At 63.2% G+C, this 13,632-nt stretch overlaps 1 protein-coding gene across 1 annotated transcript; it reads right to left on the bottom strand.

Annotated features, from left to right (window-relative positions):
- Nucleotides 1-1,146: 1,146 nt before the first annotated feature.
- PLD4 (phospholipase D family member 4) lies at nucleotides 1,147-8,946 on the bottom strand. Its single transcript, XM_012537849.3, has 10 exons — nucleotides 8,804-8,946; nucleotides 6,204-6,400; nucleotides 5,307-5,490; nucleotides 5,017-5,137; nucleotides 4,451-4,578; nucleotides 3,266-3,466; nucleotides 2,459-2,598; nucleotides 2,129-2,294; nucleotides 1,958-2,054; nucleotides 1,147-1,609 (listed from the first exon to the last, which is right to left on the bottom strand). The coding sequence occupies exons 1-10, from the start codon at nucleotides 8,828-8,830 to the stop codon at nucleotides 1,407-1,409; spliced, it is 1,464 nt and encodes a 487-aa protein (XP_012393303.1). The 5' UTR covers nucleotides 8,831-8,946; the 3' UTR covers nucleotides 1,147-1,406.
- Between the last annotated feature and the right edge of the window lie 4,686 nt (nucleotides 8,947-13,632).

Genomic DNA, 13,632 nt, shown 5'->3' with positions numbered 1-13,632 from the left:
GCGTCTCGGGCCGCGCGGAGCCATGGCGCTCTCTCCAGATCCCCACGGGTCTGGGCAGGGAGACGGGCTGGGTTTGGGGATCTTCCTCGCAGACGAGGACCCAGTCAGGTCTCCCTGGGGCCGAGATGACACGGGAACTGGGGAGCAGCGGCCCGGGGTGGGCCTGGGGTCCGCTCGCTCAGCTCCCTCAGCGGCCAGGGTCTCCTGGACATTGAGCCAGCCCCCAGCTCTAGCCTCGGGTGCCCTGGGGGCCTCTGCGAGGGCAGGTGGGCTCTGAAGCCGAGGTCAGAAACCAGAAGGTGGCGAGGCCAGGGCCGAGACAGGCTTCTGACCCAGCATTCCTAGCAGAAGGGCCAGAACCGAGTTGTCAGACCAGGATTCAGCTCCTGCCTCTGCAGGGCAGGTGCTGGGCGAGGCCCAAGAGAGGGTGAGCTCCAATGGGGCTGCACCCAAACCCCATCCTGGCTGGTGTCACCCTCCCTCCAGCTCAAACCCAGGTCCTCTCCACTCCACAACTCTACCGCCCGGTTCCTGGCCCCTTATACACCAGGACTGGGTGCCACGAGCAGCTTGGCCTCTGCAGGCCTGGGCCCACCACCCCAGGCGCCAGCCCCGCCCCCATCAGGCCTGGGCCCGCCCCAGGTGCCAGCCCCGCCCCCATCAGGCCTGGGCCCGCCCCAGGCGCCAGCCCCGCCCCCATCAGGCCTGGGCCCGCCCCAGGAGCCAGCCCCACCCCCATCAGGCCTGGGCCCGCCCCAGGTGCCAGCCCCGCCCCCATCAGGCCTGGGCCCGCCCCAGGCGCCAGCCCCGCCCCCATCAGGCCTGGGCCCACCACCCCAGGCGCCAGCCCCGCCCCCACCAGGCCTGGGCCCACCACCCCAGGCGCCAGCCCCGCCCCCATGAGGCCTGGGCCCACCCCAGGTGCCAGCCCCGCCCCCTGCTCTGTCCCTGTGGGGTTCCTGTGGGCGGGAGGCTGGACGCTGGGGAGAGTCAGGGGCTAGCATGGCGGAAGCCCAGCCCCGCCTCAATGTGGCCTCGTGGACACAGGCGCCTCCCAGGTGGGTAGAGGCTGAACTCCAGCCTGGGGCTGAGAAGGTGGGACGCAGCCTGACCCAGGACTCACAGAAGAAACAGGGAGGCACACAGTGTTGTAAAGGCTCCGTGTGTGGGCAGGAATTGCGGCTCTGTGGGAGCCAGGGAGGGCATCCTGGAGGGCTCCGTGGAGGAGGTGGGGGTTTAAGAGGGGCTAGATTTGGAGAGCAAACAGTTTGCGCCTGCCCTGCATTGGGCAGTCCTGCCCCTGACCAGGGCTTGTGCGGATGGAGCTGCTCGGGGTCCAGACTGGGGGCCAGGCAGGGAGGCCTGGTCGGGAACAGTGGGGCTCCGCAGCCAGGAAGAACTGGACGTCAGCCCTGCCAAACACAGTCCTGGCCCTGGGCCTGTCCGTCCAGGCCTACAGCGTAGCGGGAGCTCCAGTCTCGCTCAAACAGTTGCCGCATCTGCCCCTGCACGGTGGCCGCCCCTGGCTGGGCGCTGGAGGCCCTCTGGCTGACCACCAGGCCCACACCCGAGGTGCTGCTGAAGTAATCTTCGGACCAGTTGGAAGTGCCTGTGGGCGGAGACGCTGGGTTACTGGGCCGCACGGGGGGTCCTCTGCTGTCTGGCCCAGCCCGATGGCCCCAGCGGCCACCCTGCCGTGGTCCGACTCCAGCCCCGCAGCCTCTCAGTGCTCGGGGGGCTCGGTGCCAGGAGTCCCCACCTGCCTCCATGGGGGAGGGCCTGAGCCCTTTAGCAGGTCCCCGCCCGGGGTCCACGCTGGACAGAAGAACAGCGCCCTCTTCAGCACCCGGCCTGGCCACCGCAGGCCTGTGTGCCCTCTGCTGGTGTCCGCTCGCTCGGCAGCCCAAGAGGACTCAGGGGTCCTGAGCCGCTGCCCGCAGCCCTCCCCCCTGCTCACCTATGTAGGCCGCCTTCTCCGTGACCATGAACTTGCTGTGGTTCACCCTGCTGAAGGGGATGTTGGAGTGGTTCCTCACGGGCACAATGAAGACTTTCTTGGGGGAACAGAGAGGGTGTGTCAGCCAACAGGGAGGCTACTTCCCGGCCCGGCCAGGGGGTGGGTCCTCACCACGTCCACGAACACGTTGGCTGCGGGGTTGCTGAGGGCCTGCAGGGACCGCAGGTAGGGGAACATGCTGGGGTCCGTGTTGAGCCAGCAGCTGACCAGCAGGCGTACGCGCACACCCCTGCTGACGGCCGCCACCCGCAGCGCCGTGTCCAGCACCGGCCAGTACCTGGGGAGGGGTGAGGGGGAGGGTCAGGGTCCTCAGGTCAACCGGGCCCTGCGCGCACACCCCGAGTGGGCAGGGGTCCTGGTGGGCGAGGAGACAGGCCAGGAGCTGCCCACGGGCAGAGGGGCCTCCCCTGTCCGGGGCCACCCGGCTCCCTCCTGGCCTACCTGGCGGGGTGGCTGAAGCGTGTCGTGGGGAAATACTCCATCACCGAGGCATAGATGAACTCCCGGGCGCCCCCTATCACCGCCAGCAGCGCGTCCAGGTCCCAGGTGCGGCCGCTGGGGCAGAGTGCGGGCGGCGATGCCTGTGTGGGCAGAGAGGTCCCTGAGGGCACTGCCCACCCGGTTCTGAGCCACTGGGTCCCTGGACCCGTGACGCCGCGGTGCACCCACCCTCCAGCACTGGGAACCAGGAGGAAGACAAGACGTCGGGTCTAAACAGGGGCCCCGGGCTGGCCTGACTCCGGAGGAAGCCCCCTGCGCGGCTCAGCCTGGGTCCCCACATCTGGGGAAGCGTCCCTGCCTCCGAGGCAGGGTCTCCACTGTAGCCCAGCGCTGGGGTAGCTGCCATGTACCCTGAGGGGGGCCGTGGCTGGTGGGCATGACCGCCCGCCCCTCAGTCCCCCTCTCCTCCCCCCAGAGTGACAATTGCCTGATGCACGGGTCCTCCCCCACCCTCCCTGGTCCTGAGTCAGACCCCATCCAACAGTGTGCTCTGAGGCCCCCAGGGCCACAGGACGACCCCCACAAGCACTCAGGTGGCCTGTCTCCCGTGGATGACGATGACCGCGTCCTCTCCTGGGGCCGGGCCTGCCCCTCCGCCATCCATGGCGCCGGGTCCCGGAGCTGTGGCCCCGAGGACCTGGCAGACTCTGGGCTGTCTGCAGGGCAGGCCCAGGGTGGGCGGGGCTCCCTGTGCCTCTGGCCAGCCAGGAGAGCAGGGGCTCCAGTCGGCCCCCCGACCACTCTTACCGAGAAGTAGGCAGTGGTGGGCACCCCGTCAAAGTAGTCCCGGAGGGGCTGGAAGCGGTTGATGTGGGAGGAGAAGTTCCGCGGCCAGGGTCTGGGGAGGACAGCCTTCGGCACCCCCAGCACCCAGTAGGTCCGGAAGGTCTTCTCCAGGTCCTGGGCCAGGCGGCTGCAGTTGTAGATGATGGCCCCGAGCTCCTTCACCTGCAGGCACCGGGGCAGCGCTGCGGGAGGGCCCTGGGGCCGTGTGGACCCCCTGGGCCGGGGGTGCCAGGCAGGTGCAGCCATCGCCCACGAGAACCCGTAGTAGGTGGTGCGCGGGGGGGGGGGGGGGCCGTGGGGTGGGGTGCGCGGGGGGGCCGTGGGGTGGGGTGCGCTGGGGGGGCCGTGGGGTGGGGTGCGCTGGGGAGGCCGTGGGGTGGGGTGCGCTGGGGAGCCCGTGGGGTGGGGTGCGCGGGGGGGGCCATGGGGTGGGGTGCGCTGGGGGGGCCATGGGGTGGAGTGCGCTGGGGGGAGCTATGGGATGGGGTGCGCGGGGGGGGCCGTGGGGTGGGGTGCGCTGGGGGAGCCGTGGGGTGGGGTGCGCTGGGGGAGCCGTGGGGTGGGGTGCGCTGGGGGGGGCCATGGGGTGGGGTGCGCTGGGGGGGCCATGGGGTGGGGTGCGCTGGGGGGAGCCGTGGGGTGGGGTGCACTGGGGGGGCCATGGGGTGGGGTGCGCGGGGGGAGCCGTGGGGTGGGGTGCGCGGGGGGGGCCGTGGGGTGGGGTGCGCGGGGGGGCCATGGGTGGGGTGCCCTGCGGGTCCCTGTTCTCCTCAACATTGTATTCCAAGGGCAATACGTGTTTATTACCAACAGACAATAGAAAACGCATAAATGCACAAAGAAAGAAAAAAAAATCCCTCTCCACTGCTAAGCGGCAGCTGCTGTCCCCGTTTGGACTCACGGCCAGAGCACTGCTTTTCCTAGAAGGGGTCGCGCTTTGTCTGCATGGGTTCCCGGATAAGGTGCCGCGAGCATCTTTCCGGGCGGTTATGTGACCTTCCGCAGCAGGAGCTCAGTGACGTTAGAATCCCGTAACCCGTCTGCGGGTGCTTCTACCACAGCGATGTTACAGACATGGCCACTTCCCCCAGGGTGACTGCCCACATGGGAACATGGGGTCTCCCCTCTTGGGGCTCAGGGACTCACCTGTGTCAGCGACCGCCAGTCCATGTTGGCGCTGCCCACATAGACGTGCCGCCCATCCACGACCCAGAACTTGGAGTGCAAAACGCCACCGGTGAGCCTTCCCATGGGCACGTGTCGCACCTGGGCACCTGACGAGGGTGCAGGATGGTGCGGTGAACCCACTTCGTGCTGAGCCAGATTCTCAGCTCTCTCTTTGCAGTTGGGTGGATTCCTTTCTCCTCACAGCAGTCCTACTCAGTTGATGCTGTTATTCCCATTTTACAGATGGGAAAACTGAGGCATTGACCAGCCTCGGTCCCTCCAGGCAGCCCGGCTCTGTGAGGATTGTCCCTGCTGCCTCTGGCTCCCGGCCAAGCCCCCACCCACAGGTTGAAGCGGCTGGGCTCAGCAAGGCCCGGAGACCACCCTGTGCTCTGCCCCCTGGGAAATGACACGTCCGGCTCCCTGGAACCAGCCCCCGGGGAAGCCCACTTGAAGGCGCTTGCGGCGCTGGGCTCCCGGCCTCCCCCTACCGGGTGGCCCCACTGCTCTCGCCTGTCCCCAGGCCCAGGACGGCAGGAACCTACCTCGGGCCACCAGGACCTGCAGGTCGGTGGAGTTCTGGACCAGTGTCGGGGTGCTGGTGGCCACAGCCAGGGAAACGTTTCTGTCCAGCAGCTGCTGCAGCTTCTGCAGAAGGGCCTCTCCCTGAGAGAGCAGGCCAGCGGTGAGAGGCCACCCCCATCCCACCAGAAAGGGCCCAGACTTCCCCAGGAGGCCGCCTCTGACCGCCCACAGATGTGCTGCCCGCCGGGCTTGCTGTGTGCCTGGCCCCTGGACGGCCCGCAGCCTCCGAGTCAGGGGAGGGGTGGCGCACCAGCCGGGAAGAAGAGTCATTGACCCCAGTGTCGGGCCCCGTGAGGGACCAGTAGAAGGAGGCCACGTGGACACTCTCCCGGGCGGCGTCCAGCAGCTGCAGCCAGGCCCGGGCCAGGGGCTGGGCAGACGGGCTGCCTGGTGCAGGCGGCAGGTCCTGGGGGATGCTTTCCACGAGGACAAGCCTGCGGAGGGAGGTGGCAGGTGTGAGCGCAGGAGCCACCAGCCAGCCTCACCTCACCTGTTCCATCCCGTCCAGCCAAGCGGGAGGGCTGAGCCCAGGCTGAGGGTGCAGGGAGGGCGCTGCAGGCCAGACTGGGCAGGGCAGGCCTGACACCCAGGAGCACCCCAGGGAGGGGCCTGAGTGGGGGGCCTGAGAGCAGGGAAGTTGGGGCCCAGGCCCACCCCAAGCCCAGGTGCTGTCTGCTCAGGGCTGTCGCTTGCGGAGCCCGGCAGAGGTGTTGGGTCTGGGCTCCTGCAGCTGTGGAGGCCTTGGAGACGCCCGGGCTGACCCAGAAGGGAGGGCTGGGCCAGTGGGGGTTGGGGGTATGCTGGGGGTGTGCTGGGATTCCAGGGCCCCCCAGCGGGGCGGGAGGGGCGGGGGCTGCGACTCCACCCCAGGTAGGACCGGGGCTAGCGGCCTTGTCGGAGTCTCTGGGTGGCAGCCTGCGTTTGCTGCAAAGAGCGCCCCAAGTCGTCCCCGCCCCCGCCCCCACTCCGGCCCATACAGTTCGGGGCTTCTCCCCCTCCCCCGACCACTCCCCCTGCCTCACAGCCCACCCTCCCCGGAACCTGCCTCTTCCAACAGGAGGTGGCAGAGGGCGATGCTCGTCCCGCTGGGGAGCCCCAGGGGGAAGGCAGGCGGCGGCCACCCCGCAGACCTCACAGGCTCACTCACCGGCAGGAGTCGTTCTGCTGATGCCGCCGGGCCTCCCCTCCCAGGGGCGCCCAGGCCAGGCTGGAGCCAAGGCCCCGAGACGTGGTGGGCCCTTCCTCGGGGCGCACGTGGCCCCAGGCGGAGGGAGAGAGCACTTGCCACAGCACGTAGGTGAGGGTCACCGCGCTCAGACACAGCAGGGCCAGAGCCCCCCGCACCTGCAACCGGAGGAGGGCGTCACCACGGGGTCCCCGGGGCGTGGCCATGCTCTTCCGGTGGGCCTGATGGCCTCTCCAGCGCTGAGACAGACCGTCCCTGCTGCCAGGGAGGCCAGGCCTGCCGCTGGGCGGGGCTGGCGAGGACGGGGCCACGCAGGCCCGAGCCCACCGCCAGGACGCAGCCCGGGGCCGCATGGTCACTGGCCATCTTCCCAGGTCCCCCAAGACAGGGCACGTGGCAGGTGCCGGGCAGCCCTCCGGTCAGGGTGCCCCCTTCCCCCGTGGCTAGTTCTGTCCAGGGGTCCTGTGAGGCTGCTGAGCCCCCCCCTCAGGCCCCCAAGTCCCACTGGGCGTGCCCCCCTGTCCCGTGGGCTGAGGGCTGGCGTGGATCGGGGCCACGCGGGGGCCACCAATGTGGTCTGCATAGGCGTCCACACCTGCTCGGGGCGACCTGGCATCACCCACAGCTCCAGGCCCGGCTGCAGTGGCTCCACAGTGTCTGGGCAGCTGGGCACAGGGGCCACCACCTCGTGGGGACCCTACAGCCACCCACTCCTGCCCACGGTCACACCCTCAGCACAGCCTGGCCTGAAGCTGGCGAGTGCCGTGCCCATCACTAGTGCGCGTGCATGTGTGTGTGCGTGCGTGTGTGTGTGCACCCTGGTCTGTTCCCGGGACACACGTGACCCGCTGCTCTCCCTCTCGGACCCCCTCTCAGCGGGCATGTGTGTGTCTGAATCTCAGTTCCTTGTTTCAGTTACAACCTCAACGAGTCTGATGCCACTTCTGCTTTCCAGCCCGGCCCTCTCAAGGCTGGCCGGTAAATAGCTGCTTCCCTTCCCGGGCTGGGCGCCCCCGTCCTGGCCCCTTGCAGCCCCTCCTGGGCGCCGGGCAGCAGCCCTTGTCCTGGCTGGGGAGACCCGGCACAGAGAGAGTGTTGCTGTTCACGGGGCTGGGGGCTGAGTCGGGATGCCTTGATGCTGCCAGCAGGGCTCTCCCGGTGCAGCAGGACTCTGCAGCCCGCTGGGGACGGAGGACGCGTCTTGTCCCCTCAGAGTGGTCACTCCCACGAGGAGCTGGAAGCCAGGCCGGCTGGGCCCCGGCTGGAGTTGGGCCGCTCCCCAAAGCAGCCTCAAACGCCACCACGAGTGGGACGCTCCCGAGCTCGGCGCGGCCCCCCCGAAGTGCAGGGAGGGGCCCATGCGCAGCGACAGGGACCCCCGCCCCGCCCCACCCGGCCAGCCAACCTCCGAGGCAGCCGCGAGGGGTGGGTGCAGCCCTCCCTCCTGGCCTTGGTGGGGAAGTGGTCCCTGCGGCCCAGGGCCTGGGCTGCGCTGCCTGCATGAGTGCAGCTTGGCCATGCGCTGGGGCCCAGGGAGCAGGTGTCCTTCCACAGGACACGCTGGCCCGCCTCCGTGTGGGGAAGGGGCGGCCATAGGAGCTGGGCCTGGGGGCTGCGTCTGCCCTGAGCCAGAACCGTTACTGGGAGGCGGGGCCCCAGAAAGCAGAGTGAGAGAGGGGGACTCAGGCAGAGTGCCCGAGGCCCGGTGCCCCTCCCTGCCAGGAGCCCCCATAGAGGGGAGTCAGGGTGCTTCCCCACCCGCACGCCGCAGAGGAGCACTCGGGGGCCTGCCCCTCCCCTGCCTGCCTGGGGAGGGCTGGGGGCCGCATCAGGCCTTCACAGTGAACAGGCCCCAGGCCCCTCCACTGACCCTCAGGAGAGGCAATCGGGGTGTGGTCCTGGGCGGGGCCCCAGGGCATCCTTGGACAGATGCGCCTCTGCTGCACCGCCCGGGGCCCCAGGCAGACAGGAAGGTTGGGGCGCGGCAGCCCTGCCCCCACGGCCCCCATCGGGGACTCGGAGCACGGCCGAGGCACCTGCCGGGCCACCCATCCCCTTGGGAACCAACGGGGCCTGGGGAGGTCAGCCGTCCAAGGAGGCTCTGGGCAGCTGCAGCCCTGGGGACCCTGCGTGTCCAGGGGTGGGGCTGGCTGTTGGGAGAGGATGACCCACTAGCGCTGGCATCTCAGGGCCGTGACGGGCTGGAGACTCCCATGGGACAGCTCTGAGCTCCCCCCAGCCCTGTGCTGGGCAGCTGTGGGACCCTGCAGGCATGGGTGAAGGGGTGGGACTTCCTGCCGCGCAGGGCATGTGGCACAGCTGCCCAGCCCAGGCTGGGGCAGAGGGAGGGCCTGCTCTGAGCTCTCTAGGAGACGCCGAGGCCCTGGCGGTCCTGGCTGCACAGACTGGCAGAGGAATGGGTGCTCTGCAGGCCTAGCTGGAGACTTGATGACCCTTTGGGCCCAGGGCTGCTGGCAGCACGGGGCCAGGGGGCAGTGGGCCAAAGTCCCCGTCTCAGGACCTTTGGCCTGACTGTCCCCTCTGGCCTCACCGGCACTTACCTCCAGGGGTCCTGCCTTGGCGTTCATCTTGGCTTTGCCACAGACGCAGGCCCTCAGCTCGCCAGCGAGAGCCCGATCAGGTCCCACCTGCCTCCTCTATGCAGCCTGCTGCTTCCCCTTCTGGCCACTTGCTTTTCTTCCTGAGTACCTCCCTCTACACCCTTGACAGACATCTGGAGGTGGGTGGGCCAGCCAGGGGGTGGGGCTGAAAACTTTCACATCCAGAGAAAATCCCTCCCCACCCCCCAACCCCAAGTCACAGGCTTATGCATCTGAGTTAGTTTTGGTGCTGAGACACTTGACTTGAGGAACCAGGGCTTGAACGTTGTTTTTCTCCATCACACTGACCAGATTCTGGGGCTGGCAGCCTAGGGATGGTGTTGGCTCCACAGCCATCAGGAGCCAGGTCCCTCCAGCTCACAGCTCCCAATCCCTAGGGTTGACTGGCAGCCTCATGGCCCCATAATTGCTGCTGGAGCTCAGCCATCACCTCATGTTCCTAGCAGAGCATAAGGGATATCCCAGAGGAACCATCCTGGAGGTCCCACAGGGCACTTCCATTTATGTCTCATGATTCAGAACTTAGTCACATGGCTGCATCTAGCTGCAAGGGAGGTTGGGAAATGGAGGCAGCTAGGACCCCCATCCGGGAGAATGCAGGTCGGTGGCTTACTGGGCTGCCTGCAAAGGCAGGCCTGGCTATAGTTCGCTGGTGCTCAGCCTGGGTCCCCAGCAAGGATTTCTGCCTCCGCCTGCCCCATCCCGCCACCACCCCGCCGACCAGGACTCTCTGAATACAGGACCCTTTCACCCCCCGCGCACCCCATGCCCCCTGCCCCCCCCGCCCCCGCAGACAGCGGCCTTTAGAATAGCCCTTCTCTTTGCTTTTTGTTTTTGGATTTGGTTTTCTTTTCCTCCCTTCGGCTGCTCTCTTCATTCCTTCCTTTTTTTTTAAAAAATAAATTTATTTATTTTTAAATTTCTGGCTGCGTTGTGCCTTTGTTGCTACACACGGGCTTTCCCTAGTTGTGGCAAGCAGGGGCCTACTCTTCATTGCAGAGCACAGGCTCTCGGCACACGGGCTTCAGTAGTTGTGGCGCGTGGGCTCAGCAGCTGTGGCTCGCGGGCTCTAGAGCGCAGGCTCAGTAGTTGTGGTGCACGGGCTTAGTTGCTCCGCGGCATGTGGGATCCTCCCAGACCAGGGCTCGAACCCGTGTCCCCTGCATCGGCAGGTGGACTCTCAACCACTGCGCCACCAGGGAAGCCCTCTGGATTGTTTTTCTTATTCCATTTTCTCCTGTTCCCTTCATTCTAGGCTTTGGGGGATGATGCTTTGTGATGGAAACTCACACAGACGCAGGGGAGGACTCTTTGCTCTGGCCACCCTGTGGTCCGGCAGGTCACCAAACAGGTCCTGACCGATGCCTTGTGAGTGAAAGGGCGTTACGTCAGTTCTCTTCTGAAGCCACACCGTAGCCAGAGCTCCTCAAAGGTGGGCCTGCCTGCCCCCCGTAGAGATTGACTTTTCCTCTCTTCTGACGCTGGCAGTGCAACTTCGTAAAGAATAGCGTCCTTCCCAGCTCTGTAGGGGCCACGGTGACCCGCTGCCCACTTTGTACGTGCTTCCCTGGGCTGTGCCTCCTTGGTGACCTTTATGTAAAATGCCGCATGTCATTCTGACGTACGATCCTTTGTCTCGAAAATGTGCGTGACTGTGTCTTCCACTCCGAGCAAGCAGAACCGTCCTCAGAGCTTCTGAGAATCTGCTTCCCCAGTGAGAATCCTCAGTTGGCTTGAATGAAGTTCGCTTTTTTCTTCTCAACTTGATAGTTCCTTGAATTCTCGTCAACAGACTTGACTAATCGTTCAGCTGGGGATACAATTCTCAGTTGCCCATTATTTTCCATGAACTGGGAGCGTGCTGACAAATGCTCAGTTTTTAGTAACATGAAAATGTCTCTAATTCTCCTTCATTACTGACAGGACTTTTCTAGGTACAGAATTCTTAACTGACAGTCATTTTGTCTGGAACCCCAAAGTCTTTCGGGTTCCATCATCGTTGGGAGACCTGCTGTCACTCCTTTGCAAGGACTCCTTTGCTCTGCTTGTGTTTAGCGGATTCTCGTTGTCGATGTCTGTTACCATGATGTAACTAGGTGTAGTTTCCTTTTCTTCCTTTTGTCCTGGCATACATTATGCTTCCTGTAGCCGTGGATACATGTTGTATTAGTTTGCTAGGGCTGTTGTAGCAAAGTATCACAGACTGGGCAGCTTAAACAGCAGAAATTCACTGTCTCCCAGTTCTGAAGTCTAGGAGACCCAAATCAATGTGTCGGCAGGGTTGGTTCCTTCTGAGGCCAGGAGGGAGAGTCTGGTCCAGGCTCTCCCCTAATTTCTGGTGGCCCCTGGGGTTCCCTGGCCTGTCTATGGCGTTCCCCCGTGTCTTCACGTCATCTTCCCTCTGTGCACATCTGTCTCTGTGTCCACATTTCCCTTTTTCTAAGGACACCAGTCATGTTGGATTAGGGTCCATCACAGTGACCTCACCTTAATTTGATCATCTGTAAAGACCCCATTTCCAAATAAGGTCACATTCGCAGGTCCTGGGTGTTAGGACTTTAACATCGTTTTGGTGGACACAATTCAACCCACAGCACATGTCTTTCCCAGTTCTGGAAAATTCCTCTCTGTTCTCTCTGTGAATACGTCCTCTCCCCTGCTCTTCCCTTTCCCTTGTCAGGAACACCAAGTAGATATGTTCCACTTTGTCACTCAGTCCTCTCTGCCATCAACCCATCTCATAGCTTCTACTTCCACGTTCCTGTGCATTGCATTTGGATAACTTCCTCTCGTCTTTCTCATCACTGACTTATTCTTTTCTTTTCTTATAAGTTTATTTATTTATATTTGGCTGTGTTGGGTCTTCGTTGATGCAGGCGGGCTTTTCTCTAGTTGCGGTGAGTGGGGGCCACTCTTCGTTGTGGTGCGCGGGCTTCTCATTGCGGTGGCTTCTCTTGTTGCGGAGCACAGGCTCTAGGCACACGGGCTTCAGTAGTTGTGGCACGTGAGCTCAGTAATTGTGGTGCACAGGCTTAGCTGTTCCGTGGCATGTGGGATCTTCCTGGACCAGGACTTGAACCCGTGTCCTCTGCATTGGCAGGTGGATTCTTAACCCCTGTGCCACCAGGGAAGTCCCCGCTGACTTATTCTTATTTTAGCTGCGTCTAACCCGTTATTTAATTCTCTTATTGAGCTTTTTACAAAGCTTTCTTCTGAGTCATTATCTTTCTCAGTGTGATGCCTTTCCAGCTCTGGCCATAGTTTATATTCTTTTGCTCTTTTCTAATCTTTTTTTGGGTTTTTTTTTGGACAATCTGCACGGCATGTGGGATCTTAGTTCCCCTACCAGGGATCAGACCCATGACCCCTGCATTGGAAGCACGGAGTCTTAACCACTGGACTGCCAGGGAAGTTCCAATACAATTTTATTTGTTATTTCATTCTAGTGTCGCTCATGGTGTGTTTTATGACCTTTGACCAGGAATTCATCCTGGGCTAGCCGTACTGTGGGGCAGTGGAGGGTCCTGGGCTGAAGAGGCCTTTCTCCAGACATGATTTGCATTTGCTTTTGTGGGAACCCGGATGGCGACCAACCCAGAACCACTCTGTGTACATCACTCATCCTGGAGGTTCTTTACCCATCTGGGGCTGTATACATAAATTTGAGCTCCAGGCCCACATGACACAAAGGAAACTGAGAAGAGACACACGTGGGTGGCGTTCACGGCTCTTCTTTCTTTCTGTAGGTTTGGAAGATGCTGGCGCAACGGTTCCAAGTTGGATTAATGAAAGAACAAGCTGACATCGAGTCCTGGACCCAGAAACTCTTAATACGAGTCTTTACCCAGCCAGGAGGCCTTGCGGTGGGAGCTCCCAGATGGCATCTGCTCCGTCTCCCACTGACGGCACAGAGATCTTCAGGGATCTGGTCTGTCTCCCTGGTTTTTTTCCGCTGAGGTAGCTGACTTACAATGTTGTATTAATTCTAGGCATACAACACAGTGATTGCACATCTGTAGAGATTACACTCCATATAAAGTTATTATAATATAATTCCCTGTGCTGTACATCACATTTCTGTAACTTACTTTATACCTGGTAGTTTGCACCTATGCTCCAGCTCCACGGGGAGAGGACAGCTGGCCCCACAGGGCACCCAGGGCAGTGCTGGGCCGGTCGCAAGGCAGGGGGCGAACCGGGAGGAAGCGCCTTCGTTGCGGTTTCTGCGGGAAGGGGGGGTGAGGCAGGGCAGGCAGGCTGAGGATGGGCCGGTTATGTTTGAAGGGCACCCCACCCCAGAAGCTGCTGGGAGTGTGCCGGGCGTATAGCTTGAGGCTGTGAGGACTCCAGGTACCCCAGGCGAGTCTTCATGTGCTTAGCGATGGCTAACAGGCCCTCAGGTGGGTGATAAAGCATCGACTTACAGAGAGTAAAGTGTGGCTGACGCCCTCCCTGACGCCTTTTCCTAGCGCAGCCGGCCCGTCGGTACCCGCCGAGCTTGCCTCTGTGCAAGTCTGTGGGGCCCTACAGGACGGGGTGCTGCGTGTCTCCTTCACTTACGTGTGTCTAACCCATGTCCCACAATCTTCCACGTACACCAGGCAGGGCCTAAGGCTTTCTGTTCAGTATCCTTTACACAAGAGAGTTTTGGGGGGTTTTTGTTGGGTTTTTTTTTTCATCCAAAGCTGGGGCAGAGACAGACAGGTTTCTTCAAGTTTGAAGGCAGGGACTTACTTCCCTGGTGGCGCAGTGGTTAAGAACCCGCCTGC

Source organism: Orcinus orca, chromosome 2 (genome assembly GCF_937001465.1).
Source record: "Orcinus orca chromosome 2, mOrcOrc1.1, whole genome shotgun sequence".
Classification (NCBI taxonomy): domain Eukaryota; kingdom Metazoa; phylum Chordata; class Mammalia; order Artiodactyla; family Delphinidae; genus Orcinus; species Orcinus orca.
Note: the sequence above shows the minus strand (reverse complement) of the source record. Positions and strands in the feature narration are given on the sequence as shown.